Raw genomic sequence first — 14,557 nt, forward strand, 5'->3', positions numbered from 1 at the left:
TGAATTCTTTACTTTTTTTTATTATTATTCAGCTCTACGTTCACTTGAGATGAGTCATTCTTCCAGTGAGCTCCTTCCAGGAAGGATTCCCCACAATCCTCAGAATGTTTCTCTTTCTCTGTAATATTAAAGTTCTTTCTCTCTTATTACAGTTTCCTTTTGGCTGAAATCCTCTTTGATTCCTTCTGAAGGATCCTTTTAGAAAAGGAAAATTGCTTATTACAAATGTTCACAAAGACAATTACTCTAGTAATTCTTAAAAAAAACCCAAAACATTTTAAGATTGTTTGAAATGCAGATCTTTTCAACCAAAGAACTTGAGGTCTTGTTAATGAGGTCAGAAATAGTGGAGCTGTTGCTAAAATGTGCTTTGTTTTCAAACCTTTTCACTGGTTTATGGCAAAGCTTAGAAGAGGCTTTGTGTGAATATTTAATATGAACTTAGAATACCATGTGTGCTGATGGATGCAAGATGTCTTTCTTTGACAATCTCAAAAGAAACGACCCTATTCATCTTGTTTGTGTGTTTGTGAATGCCCTGAGGTGAGGATGAAGAATTACTTCAAGAGGGGAGTTCACATCTAGCCCTGTACTGCACATGGTCTAATACTGAAATCTTCCAGGAAATTTGGTGGGTGTCAGATAAGGATGGGCAAAGTGAAGAGATGAGAAAATGCCAATTACTTACCCCTTTTGCTACACAGAGTGTGGATTTAAGTGGTATTTTCTGTTCTTTTATGTGAAATAAAACATGAAGAGAACAGAGAATGTATAAAGTTCAAATCCTGCATGTAAAAGACTGTGTGTAGAACTCAGTGGATCTGCTTGAAACACAGCACTAAGGAACATGCAAGAGGGAGACATCAGGTGTGGGCTTTGGGTATTGGAAAACAGAACTGTGCAGTGATTGGGCAAAGGTGGGTGTCTGATCCTGCTCTGCAGCCCTCTGTGTCCCAATACTAGTTTAGTCATCTCTCTCCATCAGTAACTACAGATTGAAGCACTGAATGCAGGAAAAAAATCAAAGCCTCTGGTGGAAATGAGTCTGAGAACTCAAAACTGTTTGTCCACCCACAGACAGTTTCCCTACTAGCTGAAAAGAGTGTTAATAACAATTGCTACCCTGTGGTTCCATTTCACTTCTGGGCAGAAAGGGCCCAGGATTGTTACACTGGGTGGACAGTGCCTTCATTTACACATCAGAATTTTTTCTATTGCTTGTAGTTCTCTTTTGGAGATTGATCACATCATTCACTTGAGTCTTTGCAGTGAAGGATGATTAAATAACAGGCAGCTGTGGACAGAAAACACTTCTCTGGTCTGATTTACAGTGGAGAAGAAAGGGTCAAGGGACTAGGAAATAATCACCAGACTGCTCAGAGAAGGGACATCATCTGCTCTCAGCTGTGTCCTTGTTTTACACGGAAGAGAAGCTGCTCTGAATGTAGCAGAACGAGGTGGGCAATGGAGATTTGAACAACTCCAGCCATAAGTGACACTTAGCTGGGGCTTTTTTTTTTCCTAAAATGGTGAACAAGTGTTGCTGCACACCTGTGAGGGTGCAGGCTCCTTTCTGTCATGCAGTGCCTACTGCCAGTGTTGCTGTAGTGACTCAGGGATAACAGGAGCAGAGGGGGATGAGGGTGTGATGAAAACAGGGATGTGAGTGGGTGTGTGCCTGCCAGGCTCTGGTACATGACTGCAGCTGCTGTGGGGATGGAACCAGCTACAAACTGGTAAGAACCACCCCAGCACTGGCACAAGCAGGGCCCAGGATAGTGGCTGTGCTACAGCCAGTTCAGGAATGTCTCCACAAGCTGGGAACATGCCTGGATTACACAGCAGATCAGGCAGCGTCTGGATGAAATTCCTACCTTCTCTCCTGGTTCTGCTTTTGTCTTGCTTTGTTCTTCTAAGAATTCAGAAAATGCCTCCAATGTATATTCCCCAGTATAGGCCACTTCCTGAAAAAAAATCAAAAGTTAAGTATGTAATTCTGTACACAAAATTTTGGCAATAATGGTGAAATCAGGTGGAGGATTTTGGTTCTTTAGACCGACCAAACCCCAGACTTTTGTGCTTCATTTGAAAAGCAAGGGCAGAGGCACAGCTGGTTCCAACATCATCTGAAACTTGAGTGTAAAGAAGAAATAGATGTATAGTCCTAAGAAGAAAAGGATTTGTATAAAAAACAACCATTATTTTACAGTACCAGTTTAGGATCCTACCAACTACTGACATCAGTGGGGGTTTTTGTGCTTAACAATAAATATTGGAAAGATATTCTGAAGAACAGAGTCTTTTAAGTGTCCAGCCATGCTATTCAAAGCTGTTCAAAGATTTTGATGGAAATTCAAATTCTGGAATAGCTCTGAAATACACTGTTGCACAGCTTGAAAGAACAGGATGAAGATGAGCAGTGACATTAATTTTCTTATACTTCACCTTAAATTGGGGATTTACTGAGGATGTTCTTCTGAGGAAGTTTAATGAAAGAAGCAGTTTCAGTTTAGAGCTTTAAAATTTTCTGAGTGGGTCTAGGCACCATATTGTATTTTAAAGATTCCTCCCTAAAAATCCTTTGCTCTCTGGAAGTATAAAAGGGTTTTGAACAAGTATTTTAGCAAAACGTTGTAGCAGTTCATGTACATGACATTGGGAATTGTCTGCTGTTATCTGAGTGTATTTAGAAGTAGGTGGAGGCCTATTCTCAGCTGGGTTAAGCTCACTCCCACTGAGACCAATAATGTTGTGTTACTTTACACTGGGTACTCTTACACTGATTTGAGTTCAAAGGACTGTAAACAAAGCACCTCCAGACGGTGAATTCACTAAAATGGTACTCTTTTTGTATACTAAAATTTTGGTATTTCCATTCCATTTTAATAAAAAGTGTGGCAGCTTTGAAACTACTTTTTTATGGTTTTTATGTTTGTAAGTTTAAGTATCTTGAGAAAGATTGTTTTATTTCTCCAGAGGGAATTTACATTCTCAGATGAGTCTTGATTTTTATCAACTCTGATGATGGCTGGAACATCAGTTTCTCAGAGCCTGAAGACCTGTAAAGCCAGAGAAGCAGCTGATTCCTTTGCTGGTTATTTGGGATATGTGTCAACACTTTCCATTACAGTAATCTATGCATAGGAGTATGTAAAAGTTATTTTTCTCACTTAACCCGTATAAACAGATACCTACAGGAACCTGCACTGCTAGTCAAGTACAAGACAAAATTTCTGCACTTGAGGGAAGTAGTACAAAAACATGGTGCACAAGGAAGAACTTGACATTTCAAATACCCTTTAATTCCAGATTATTTTTAATTATGAAACAATCCCTTAATAGCTGATGAAAGTTTTACTGGGTTGGGACTTTTTTTGTTTGTTTATTTGGTTGGGGTTTTGGGGTTTTTTTTGCAAACTGACATCTTTTACAAGCATTTAATGTGTTTCTGCTTTTCTGCTAGAAGACTAAATATTGTGTGAGTGTGCAGGACTGCAGTTCAATTAATCAGAAGTTGTGCATGCACATCCAAGAGGAAAATCTCTCAAAGATTAAGTGAGGACATGGGTAAATGTCTTAGAATTTAATTTAAGTTTAATACTAAGAAGAAAAATGAAAAGCTTAGTAATGCCTTAATTATAGCAGTATCTTATTTTTTCTTTACTTCAGAGATATTTTCTTTTTAATTAGATAGTCTACATAGATGGAGAATGTAGCTATTTACTATTTTTCTTTGCCTTCACTTTCAGCAGCATTTTCTAATTATTGTGTAACATAGCTGATTTATTAGATAGCATATTGCAAAAATCATTGGTCTTGACAACAAATATTCATCCCAATGGAGGCTGGGATACCAGAATGAAGTAAAATTACTGTATTTAATGTAGAGAAGAAAGTTTTTTATTTGGGTTTTGTGAAAATGTAGAGGAAAAGGAGCAGTACCAACATTTTAGAGCCAATTTTCATGAATGCTCTGGAAACAACTAGCACAAGTAATTCTTTGACAGGACATCTCTTGTCACGGTTTCAAGTAAAAAGGCACTGCAGTCTTTAGGAGGCATAGGTAAATTCACTCCAAGCTGAGACTGTTGCCAGAACCCAACAGACTGATTGGAAATTGTTAAATAGCAGCATGTGAGGCCCTAAGGACTTGTAGTCCAGGTGGGTAAATGATACCTGAGCCCTTGTCACGTATCTAGGATGAGACAACAGAAGGGTTTCTCCGCTAATTCCGGTTCTTGGCAGCAACGTCTACTCAGAAGCCAGTGCTGAGCAGAAAAGGCCCAAAGCTTTCTTAGTGAAAGGACTCCTTTCTCCCTGTGACACAGCCCCCTGCCCTGGCATGTACCTGTGTCTGAACAATCTTCCCCAGCAGCTTCTCACCTGGAAATCTGGCCCAGCAGGAAAGAGCGTGAAGAACGGATAGCGATCCAACGCCACAGACAGGATGTCGTTTGCCGTGACATCAATCTTTGCAATCATTATGTCTTTGCGGCTTTCATATTGCTCTCCCAGCTTATCCCAGATCAGCAGGAGTTTCCTGCACTCATGGGACCAAGGGGCATCTGCACATTTAAAAATAAAATTAGAAGGACACAGAAGTGCATGTGGTGGTACAATCACAGGGACCTATCTAGCCCTTCAGGTCAACAGGGTTTGGGCTTCCAGCTGTAGTCAGCATCCACTTGAAACCATTTGCCCTTCATGAATTTCACATTTCCATGTAGTGATAACTAGTTATTCACTAACACATTTCTGATAGCACTGCTGCTTTAGTTCTCTTTAGCCTGTATGACTGTAACAAACACAAAACTTGGATTATGTTGCTGGAGAGTTGTGCCAGATAACCAGTGCAACCCACGTAAGTCTTGCATCATTTCCATGTTGAAATACTTGTCAGAACTACAAAATACTTCCTTCATACTAAAATTAACTGTGTTCACAAACCATGTTATGTTGACTCTAGAAAGAGGAGTTTGAGTTATGGTGCTGTTCTGACTCTGAGCACTGCACCAATTCAGGCCACCAGAAAGGCAAACTGCTGAGAGCCCAGTATCCCTTTAAAAAGCTCACAACAGGGTTGCAGTCCTTCATTTGGGATAACAATGCTCACACTTGGTTTACACAGAATTAAAGTTTCAGGTGCACTTGACTGAATATAATACATTCCCTTTACCAGCCTTTCCTTTCCAGAGAATTGGTTCAATTCTTGCTTAGATCATTCAGTTTGTTAATGATACTGAAATGTAAAAATTGCTTGTGTGAGTGACACGGCTGCAGCCAGCAAGGAGGGTGGCAGGAATATACAACCTTAAGGAATTTCTGGAATTCAGGATAGTACAGCTAGGTGTCTATACTTCTGTTAATGCTGCATCTTTGCTTTACTGAAGTAACTAAGGCACAAACTAATCCCTGCTGGCTGGTACAAGGATAGGGCAGAGGTGTCTTGCTGGAAAAAGTCATGTAAGGAATCCACATCCCTTGCAGACAGAGGAGGAAAAAATAGTTAAAATTTCCTAAGCCACAATTTCTATCTGGGATTTAATCCTAGAGCATTATAACAAGACAATCTCACTTAACTCTCCCTCTGCCCTTGTAAGACAGCCTGACTCTTGCTGTGCAACACACTTCCATCGTACACCTTGGCGTTTCAGTGTCATGCTGGTTTTCAACACAGACTTGATATGGCCTTGACAAATATTTACTCAAGAGATCCAGTACTACTCAGTGCAACATTAAGTCAGCAAAGCGTTTCCATAGATATGACACAAATTTTTCTTCAATTCTTTCCACAAACAATAATAATTCATCGAGCTCTGATTCTGTAGAGTGCAAAGATTAGTTTGGTATATAAGCGTGAGCTTTCATTTTTTCCTTCCAATTGATCATGCTAAAGCAGCTTAAAATCTGAATTCAACAACAACACTTACAAAACATAACAAACACAGTCATGGTCTTATTGAAGATGATACTGTTGAAATTCTTCCCAACAAGCACTTTGACAGGCTTCTTGTCCCAGTCTTGTGGAATTTCCTCACTAGAGAGATGTTGCTAAGCAGAAACAGAAACATTGCTGTGAAAGTGCAGGGAACATTGAGAAACTGTACTCCAGCTCAAGTTAATGTGAGACTGATGGGACATTACCTAATGTACTCTGTTACTGTCTGATAACTCTTTTATATCATTACATCCAGTTCAGCCATCACATGGTTCCACCTTCTCTCCCTTCAGCAGGAGCTGGGATCTCACACCCCTGGGTAGTTGGTACTCAGAACTACTTGTCCCTCTCTTGAGTACAGGCTCTGTATCAGACTGTCTGAAAATGATCCTTTGGAACATAGTTGTATTCCTTGTCCTGAATTCTTGTTGCCCAATGTTCAGAAGCTGGACTACTGAAAAGTTTACGTGTTGTGGGCTTTCAAAAGTGATGTAAAACACACCAGAAAGTGTGCATTGCTACTTAAACCTCTGCCTTCACCACCAGTCACGGTCCCCATGTGACTTCTACAATTTACAGTGCAGTAGCTGGGAATTTCTCTTTTTGACACCACAGCACAGTAGTAGAAAGGCACATGTGCCCCCATGGCAGCTGTCCTTGGTGGGACTGTGCCCCTCAAGCAGATCTTGGTGAGAAAGTGGCCACATCCCCTCCACTTCCATTCTTCTGCTCACTTTCAACACTGAACACATGGGTCTACCTACCCATGTTTCTTAAATTCTGCCTTCTCTCAGACTGACTGCTTTATCTTTTCTCCCTGTAAATCACCCTGAGGAGCACTGAATAAGCAAAACATTTTAATGTATTTTTCACATGAGTGTGATGATGCCTCATTATGGCAACAGATGCTGTGTTTACCATTGGGAATAATCCCCCTGGGAAAATTCACTTTGCTAAACTTGCTTAAAATAAATACCAAATGTTAATTCCCTCTGAAAATGTCAGTTTTCTATTTACTGGATTTTTCTGTAACCTTAAAATTAGTTTCAATGATTGTTTCCATCTCTCCCCAACAAAGGGAGGGAAATACCTCCATTATAGTATTGGAAGGATTGAGATAGAGGGAGTTTTCAAACCACTAAAACAAAATATCAGTTAAAATATTGGGTCATAGATGATCAGTCTAGTATTTACACTGAAGGACTGGAAAACTTTGTAGTCCACCTGAGTTTTTAAATACAGAGGAATGCTCTGTCAACAACTGTAGATGAATACATTAGGGTGACAGTAGATTAATAAAGCAGTGATCACAACAGGACATTGTTCTAATTTTAAAAGGGGTGCTCTGCCAAGCTGTTATATTTTAGCTGGTGTACTAGAGAGCTGTCTCATTAGTAATGGACATACCTTTGCTTTTCCATTTAGGTAGTTCTGGCAAAATTCTTTTAGGTTCTCCACAGTCACCTCATCTGCAGGCATTTTGTACTTGGCATCGCTGGTCAGATTTAGGATTCTCACAGCAGGAACATCGATGTCCCTGATGCGAAAATACTCAAAAATCCGTCCATTCCTTGTTTCATCAGTATCCACCAAAACAAACAATATCTGATGATAAAGAGAGAGTCATGCATCTGGTTGGGCCTTCCAGCTTTGGTTTAGCTAGGCTGGAGAAATGGACTGTGGAATTTGCAAGCAGAGTAGGATTCAAGGAACTGTGCAGAATCATTTTTGGTCTCAGACCAAAACCCAGCAGCTCTGTGGACTTCATTTCATCTTGATCCTAGTTAATAAGAAATGCTAAAGCAGCCAAAAGTAGTGCAGCTTTTCCCTCTGTCCTTTCTCAGTGCTTTGCTATCAAATCTTTCAATTTCACACTTTTAAATTACCCCCCAAAGTGCTTATTACTCTTCCTCATAAATATTAATGGGACTGAAGAGCTGAAACACCTGTAATCCTTATATATTTACCAATATGTGATATCTTACTACAAGATGACTTACTGTTCTTCAGTGTCTCTTGTACCTGGAGCAGAAGTAGCACCACAGAAAACCAAAATATTTGTGTGTATGACTGCCTGTAACTGTCTCTACACATGCAAACACATGGCTGCACATGCCTTGCAATATTCCTCAGGTTTTGTATCTGGCTCCAGCCTTTTCTTCAGCCAATATTCTGAGATCCTCGTGGCATTTCCTGGTAGAGCCAGAAATTGCCAGAATTTTGCAAAAACTACCTTTGGTTGGAAGCTGCTCCCAGAAAATTGTATTTGTAAAATCAGAAACAGGTTCATTTGTAACAGCTGGAATTAGTGTTCCTCTTTGTGGTCTTTGTGTCTTAAAGAATCATTTCCAACTGAAGTTTATCTTTCAGCTTGTCTTTAACAAATTCAAGGAATAGTTACTGAAGCTATTTTCAAATGGTTTGGTAGAGTTAGAAGATGGACTGACATCAGTGTATTTTTACCAGTGGTGTTGGTGAGTGATTTTCCACTGATCTTTTGGAATTCCTATCTGCAAATCTGGATTGAGTGTTACAAACCTTTCCTCTGAATTCTGTGGCAGCAGACTGGTAGTTTTCATAAATCTCACTGAAAGTCTCCGAGTTCATTGGGGTGAACAGCAGGATGTGATTTTCAACAGGGACATCAAAAATCTTCACAGATGTCTGGGAAACAAAAGACTCAACATCTGCTCCACTCTTTGTAGGCAGAACAGTGAATCAGAGGCTCAGCATATCAGTATCCCTAGGTTCTGCTATTGCAAATTTCACTTTTTAAGACTCAGTTCCCAGTCATTTCCATAACCATTGGCTTTTGTTTCATTGTTTTAAAACAGATAAAGTAGGAAGAATCAACAGCTGCTGAGTGTTTTTTTTTCGGTTCTAGGAAAAACTCATAGTAATGCATAGATTTTTACAGTCAGAAGGGACTGTGATCTTCTAATCTGACCTCCTAAATAACACACAGAGAAGAATTAATGCTGAAAATAAAAGGTGGTGTTACCCAGGGATGCCCAGCTGCAGCAGCTGTGGGGGCAAGACCTGGCTGAGCACTTCCTCCCCTTCTAGGTGGCATCAGCAGCTTGGATCCCCTCCCCTGCACAGGACTACCCTTTTTTCTCATGCCACTCTATAATCAGAGGCAGTGGGGTGTCCCCCAGGCAAGCAGGAAATTCCAGCTTTCCTTTCCTACTTGCACTAACAATTACTGCTGGTTTTTCTCCTCCTTGCCTTGGCCCAGAGCTCCCTGTTGCTGTGTTGGAATGTTTGGAGCCAGGGTTAGGGACTGACATTCCGACCTCCAACCACACTTAGCTGCTGCAGAAGCAGCCTAGACCTTGGTGTTGGCTCCACAGGAGGGAGGTGTCTGCATGCTCAGAGCTCACTGTTCCACCAGCCACTCCTCATCTCCTCTAGGAAACAACATCTTGCCAGAGGGAAGCATCACCTGGCCTGGGTTAGAGCTCCATGCTGGGTTCTGCTGGCATTCCTAGCTCTGTTTAAGAGTGACTTTGTCAAACAAAGAAAGAAAATTCTCAGTCCCTAAGGTGCAGAATATTTCCCTAGGTCTCTTTCTGCATGGATTTCCATCCTTCTCCTGTAGTTTTTGCTAATACAGCGAAATGCACATACCTCAATATTATATTCAGTGACCAAATCCAAGGTAAAGGTTTTGATTAGCCTTGTCAGGCTCAGTTTGTCCTGACTGCCATCTTCAAGCACTTCAGTATGCACAGGTTTTCCCTGGACAAATAGTGAAGTTTGTGAGGTTGGTGGCCTTATCAACTACAGGAGCAAAATGACAGGCTTTAAAAGTGAGAGTTTTATGATACTGAGCAACTGAAATTCCATAGCTTGTAAAATGAATGTCACAGCTAGATTGCAGAACAAGATTACAGCTAAAATTCAAGGTACAGCTGACAGTTTTAATTTGTTCAGTAATGTTGACATACTGAAAGATCTTTCCTACATCTATACACGTTATCTGTGAGATTTGCTCACTCAGGAAATCATTGGTCTGACTGCTTCCTAGTCTAAATATTGCTGCTACTCTGTGTTGTTTCGGTTGTGTTGTTGGCCACTTCTGCTGTGGACTGGAAGAAGATTCCTGGTCAAAAGCAACACACAAGAAAAGAGGTGAATGTTGGTAAATCTCACTGAATTTGGCAGCAAATGTTGATTAGAACATTTGAAAGGTTGAAAGTAAAGCTATTATACCCAGATGCTTAAGCATAAATTAGGAGCCTGGATGTGGGCAGACAGATTGAAAGTACCACTTGTCTAAAGGTTGCTGGTTTTGCCTCCTACTTGTCTCTCTTGTCTGCAAATGCATTATTTTTTTGTGTTAAGCTGTTTGAATTACGACTAGGAAATTATTTAACCTGAAAAATTCCCAAACTGCCTTTCCATAGCCCACAGCTGTCACAACACCTTACCTGCTAGACTTTTGTACTCCTACCTTCTTAAACACAACAAGAGAGTTCCTTTGGATGCCGTAGCTAGCACAGACGTTCTCACTGGCTGTCAGCCCAAAAGGCATCTCTGGCACATCTTTTGCTGTCTCACAGAAAACTTCCAGACTGTCATTGTGAAGTTCCTAGTCCAAGAGAGAGTATTTATTAAGATTGCCCTACATCCTGCTAAGATGTGTAGGAGTTAGAGCTCCAGGTGAAGCAGGCCCCTAAAGGCTTGTGATGTAAAGAGCAGAGTATAATTGTAGAGTGAGTAACGCTTGCCAGGGTTCCCTCTAAGGGGAGATCCGAGCAGTGCTGTGACACATCAAGTGTCCCCCTTTACAGCTTGTGTTGGCTGTCCTGGGCCAGCAGGGATGCTGTGGGGTCTCCTCTGTCCTCTCTGCACTGATCTAATCCTCCCTGCTCTCCCCTGGCACTCCCACCCTCTGCAAAGCCTTCTGCAGACGGGGAGGGATGGTATCAGCAGCTGCTCCCCCTGCACAGCCGGCAGGAGGTGAGGGATTACAGAGCAGGGCTCTGCTCTCAAGAGGAGCTGGCTGGCACATCTGGGGCTTTTGACTGAGTGCTCTTCAAGGCAGGGACCTTGAGTCCTGCATCTGTCAAATAGTCATTCTGCTGTCCACCCTCAAACTAATAGTAAATAAGCAGGATGAAAGGCAACAGCACTTCCAGATTTGATTTAATCAGACAATTATTTCATGCTAGATGAATAGTAATTTATATGCTGAGACCTTCCAACACATCCTGGCACTCATATTTGTGAGCAATCTGTGAGTAATAGAAGGCCAAATATGGCTCTTTATTTGCTTGGACACTGTTTTGTTGGCTTCCACCCATTAAATTTCTGACATGCTCTAGCTCATGCTCATCTATTATCTTTTCAGCCCCCGAGTGAAACCAGTGTCCAGTCAAACACATCTGCAGGCAATATCTGCTATCAGTGTGGTTCAGGGAACTCTCTGGCATCACTGTGATAGAGCTTCTCAATTTCCCCCAGCACTGGAAAACTGCCTTCCTTCCTAAATGGCTGCAAGCAGATTGCTGCAAAGCAAAAATCTGGGCACTGAGCATTTTCAGTTTGTCCTCTTATGTTCTATGTGCTCACCAGCTTCGTTACTATGGGGCATTTTGGTAATGAATCCTGTTTTCCATATTCACAAAACTTGGACTGTCTACTGTAGCCAGCACATTTGGGACATTATCAGTTCAGGTATGAGTCCAGACATTGCGCCTCTAACTGGGCAGAGAGATATCAGAATAAAAGTCTCTTTAGTTAGAGAATATCCTTGATCAAATTTCCAGATATTTAAGATTTCAAGGACACACTGAAAAAGCAGGAAAAAGCTATTCCTATTTTACTCACTCTGACAGCATATCTATTAACTATTGTTCACTAGCATTCAGCCCAAATCCTAAGAACTTTATTTGACTTTGGAAACTGGTAGAATTTGCTTGAGAAAGGAGCACATGTGTTGGGTCATACACAGTGGTAATATTTTATGACTTCCTATCCATGAAGATTTGGCCTTCTTCACACCAGCCAAATCTGGGAGGGCTTGGCAGATGCCCTTTCTCTGAGGATGCAGGAAACTCTGCTGTGACCAGAGCTGTGCAAACCCTGCTGGAGCATCCTGCTCTCAGGAGCAGTTCTCAGGGTCTCTGTGCCCAGGTACTGATTAAGGAAATGTGCTGTGGGGTAAGATTTTCTTATTTCTGCCTGGGCTGCTTGTCTAGAAGTGTGAAAAAATAGATAGAGTTAATTCTTTTTTTCAACGGTAGAGAAAACTGAGGACCTAGGTTTTTCTGGTGAGTTCTAGGTCTTTTTGATGTATGGGATTTGGTGGTGATAGCAAGCAGTATAATCCAAAGCTGGAACAAAAACCAGCCTTTTGAGCTTTCCAAATAATTACCCTAAAGAAGCCAATCACTGCTAAATCATCAGCTTTTATGATGGCTTCAGCCTGATCAGTAGAGTTGATTAAAGCAGTGCTAGGTCCTGTTCTTCTTTTCACCCATGTAATAAAGGTTGAGGCTTTTCTGACTCCTGTGGGAGGAAAAGAGAGTTAAAATGAAAGTCAAAATGAATGACAGAAATTTCTGTGCAATCAGGACAGAGGCAGTGGAGGTGCAGAGGGATGCTAAATATAAATGGACTTGGGCTCCTTAGGACTGAGGTCAAAGCTGATTGAGAGGGGGCTTGAGGTATCCAAATTCAGCCTCAGGTTCTAGTCACCATTTGAACTGTTGTGACTGTAGAAGACCAGCAGTCTCAAGATCAGCACAGCTTTTTCTGAGACCTCTGCAAATGGTTTTATGTCCAGTTAAATGATTAATCACACATGGAGAATAGAGATGAAGAAACTCAGACAGGTAGAAAACCTGTCCTGCAAGATTTCATGTGTCCCAAAATCACAGTAAGCTATAAAGTGCTATCGACCTAAGGTTTAATCCAGAATGACTTCAAACCAATTGCAGATTTTATTGAACTGTTTGTTCAATTACATTAGGTGTCAAAATTGTTCCTTTGATGCTGCAGGAGGGATCTGATAGGCACAGATACATGCTAAAATTCCTCTGTGGGGCCATAGCATCACTTCAGTTTAGACATAAGAAACAAAGCTGAAGTGTCAAAGTTGTTATTTAGTTCTGGATTGTTCCATCTTTTGGCTTCCAAATTACTACTACCACTTTTACTGAGATTATAGTCAGTCTGTTTATTTGGTAGATTCTCCTAAGCTTTCAGAAGTTTTAAATGTTGAGTCACTTGAAAAATCACATTTTTTAACTATCACGTTTTCAGAGGAACAAATTGAGGCTCAGGCGATTAAAATCTTAGCCTTTTCATCTCTGTATGACAGACACACTTGTTGGACCAGAGTAAGGGTTAATTAAAATCATACATGAAAAAGGAAAAGTTAAGTGCTAGAGTCAAGATGTACAGTACAAGTGGATTATCAGAGATGCAAGTCCTGGTACTGTGCATTTTAGCAGTATGACAAGATCAAAATTGAGTCCACTGAGACCATTTTACTGCCATCAATTTTGCAGCAGACAGCACTGCAACTATTTTAAAATACTTTTTTTTTTTTTAAGTGAAGCAGGCAGTCATCTGCTCTGGAGTGTCTAGGCTGCAGAACAAAGCACAGAGCAGTATCTAGTGGCCACATAGTGCTTGACTTGTGCTGCCTAAAGGCAGAATTGAGGTCTTGTCACTTATGTCAGTGCTAAAGCCCCTAATCCTATTTTCTGTGTGGTTAATCTTTCTGTTGAGTTCCTTCAATCAGCCTGTGTACTGGCCAAATTCTGACTTTGCAGTGGTAAATGTTGATTTTATGAAGCCTAGAATTTGGTCTTCATGTTAGGTCCATTGCCAAGGACGCCATTCAAAAATTCCATCTTCTATAAAGAGTTTAATTAATTTATTGATTTAAGCAAGGTCTGCAGTTGCTTTTGTGGTATGAAGTATGTACCAAGTCCTGTATGAGAAGTCACTGGGTGGCCAGTGCCCATTTCCAATTGCCAATGCTCATTGGTTTAAAAGTCAAATTTGAGGTTTTACTCAAGTGATGCACATAAGCATTTACCAATGAATAAACTGTAATTTAAGCCACTGTTGGTGCACATCCTCCAAACAATTGGTGCTCTCTGCCTTGTACAAAGCACAGAGCAGCAACCAGTTTCCTAATTCTTGCATCTTGCTAGAAAGTGTGCCTAAAATAAGAGCTTTCTGCCACAGGGCAACTGTGTGTGTGTTGTTAAAATTCTCTGTACTCACTGGCTCACACCAGAAAATCTGTCAGGTTTACCAGTTTAAGAGAGGTTTTCTTGTCAATGCTGTAGATTTAATCAGAGACTGAAAGTAGGGGCTTTTGCTTTCAGCACCTCTAATAAAAGTTCAGTATGGCACATCACGCTTTCGGTGGCATTTGTGCAGAGGCTGCTGTTTGCACAAGTCTGGATGGTGGGAACTTGGTAAGAAATTCAATAGCAAGGAGGAGCAAGTTGCTAAAAATATTGAAGATCAGGTTTCAGCAGGAGCCACAGGGGGCTCAGCAGTTAAAGATATCTTAGCACTGGATTGTGTACAGGTTCAAGAGGTAAACTTTGGGTTCCTTTTTTTGTTCAGTGTATTAAACTTGTGACTCAC

At 40.9% G+C, this 14,557-nt stretch overlaps 1 protein-coding gene across 4 annotated transcripts in view; it reads right to left on the reverse strand.

Annotated features, from left to right (window-relative positions):
* The window catches only part of PDILT (protein disulfide isomerase like, testis expressed), a 23,841-nt gene continuing 9,284 nt past the window's right edge, over positions 1-14,557 (reverse strand). For 2 of the 4 annotated variants that reach the window (XM_015642900.2, XM_015642902.2), the window contains 9 exons: positions 12,321-12,454; positions 10,395-10,532; positions 9,569-9,679; positions 8,477-8,602; positions 7,346-7,543; positions 5,931-6,051; positions 4,384-4,565; positions 1,875-1,964; positions 1-195 (listed from right to left, as the gene is read on the reverse strand). In XM_015642900.2, coding sequence (XP_015498386.1) covers positions 127-195; positions 1,875-1,964; positions 4,384-4,565; positions 5,931-6,051; positions 7,346-7,543; positions 8,477-8,602; positions 9,569-9,679; positions 10,395-10,532; positions 12,321-12,454 — 1,169 coding nt within the window. In that variant the 3' untranslated portion in view covers positions 1-126. The remainder of the gene's footprint in view (positions 196-1,874; positions 1,965-4,383; positions 4,566-5,930; positions 6,052-7,345; positions 7,544-8,476; positions 8,603-9,568; positions 9,680-10,394; positions 10,533-12,320; positions 12,455-14,557) is intronic. The other 2 variants (XM_015642901.2, XM_015642903.2) reach the window with 2 other exon arrangements.

This window comes from Parus major, chromosome 14, assembly GCF_001522545.3.
Source record: "Parus major isolate Abel chromosome 14, Parus_major1.1, whole genome shotgun sequence".
Classification (NCBI taxonomy): Eukaryota; Metazoa; Chordata; class Aves; order Passeriformes; family Paridae; genus Parus; species Parus major.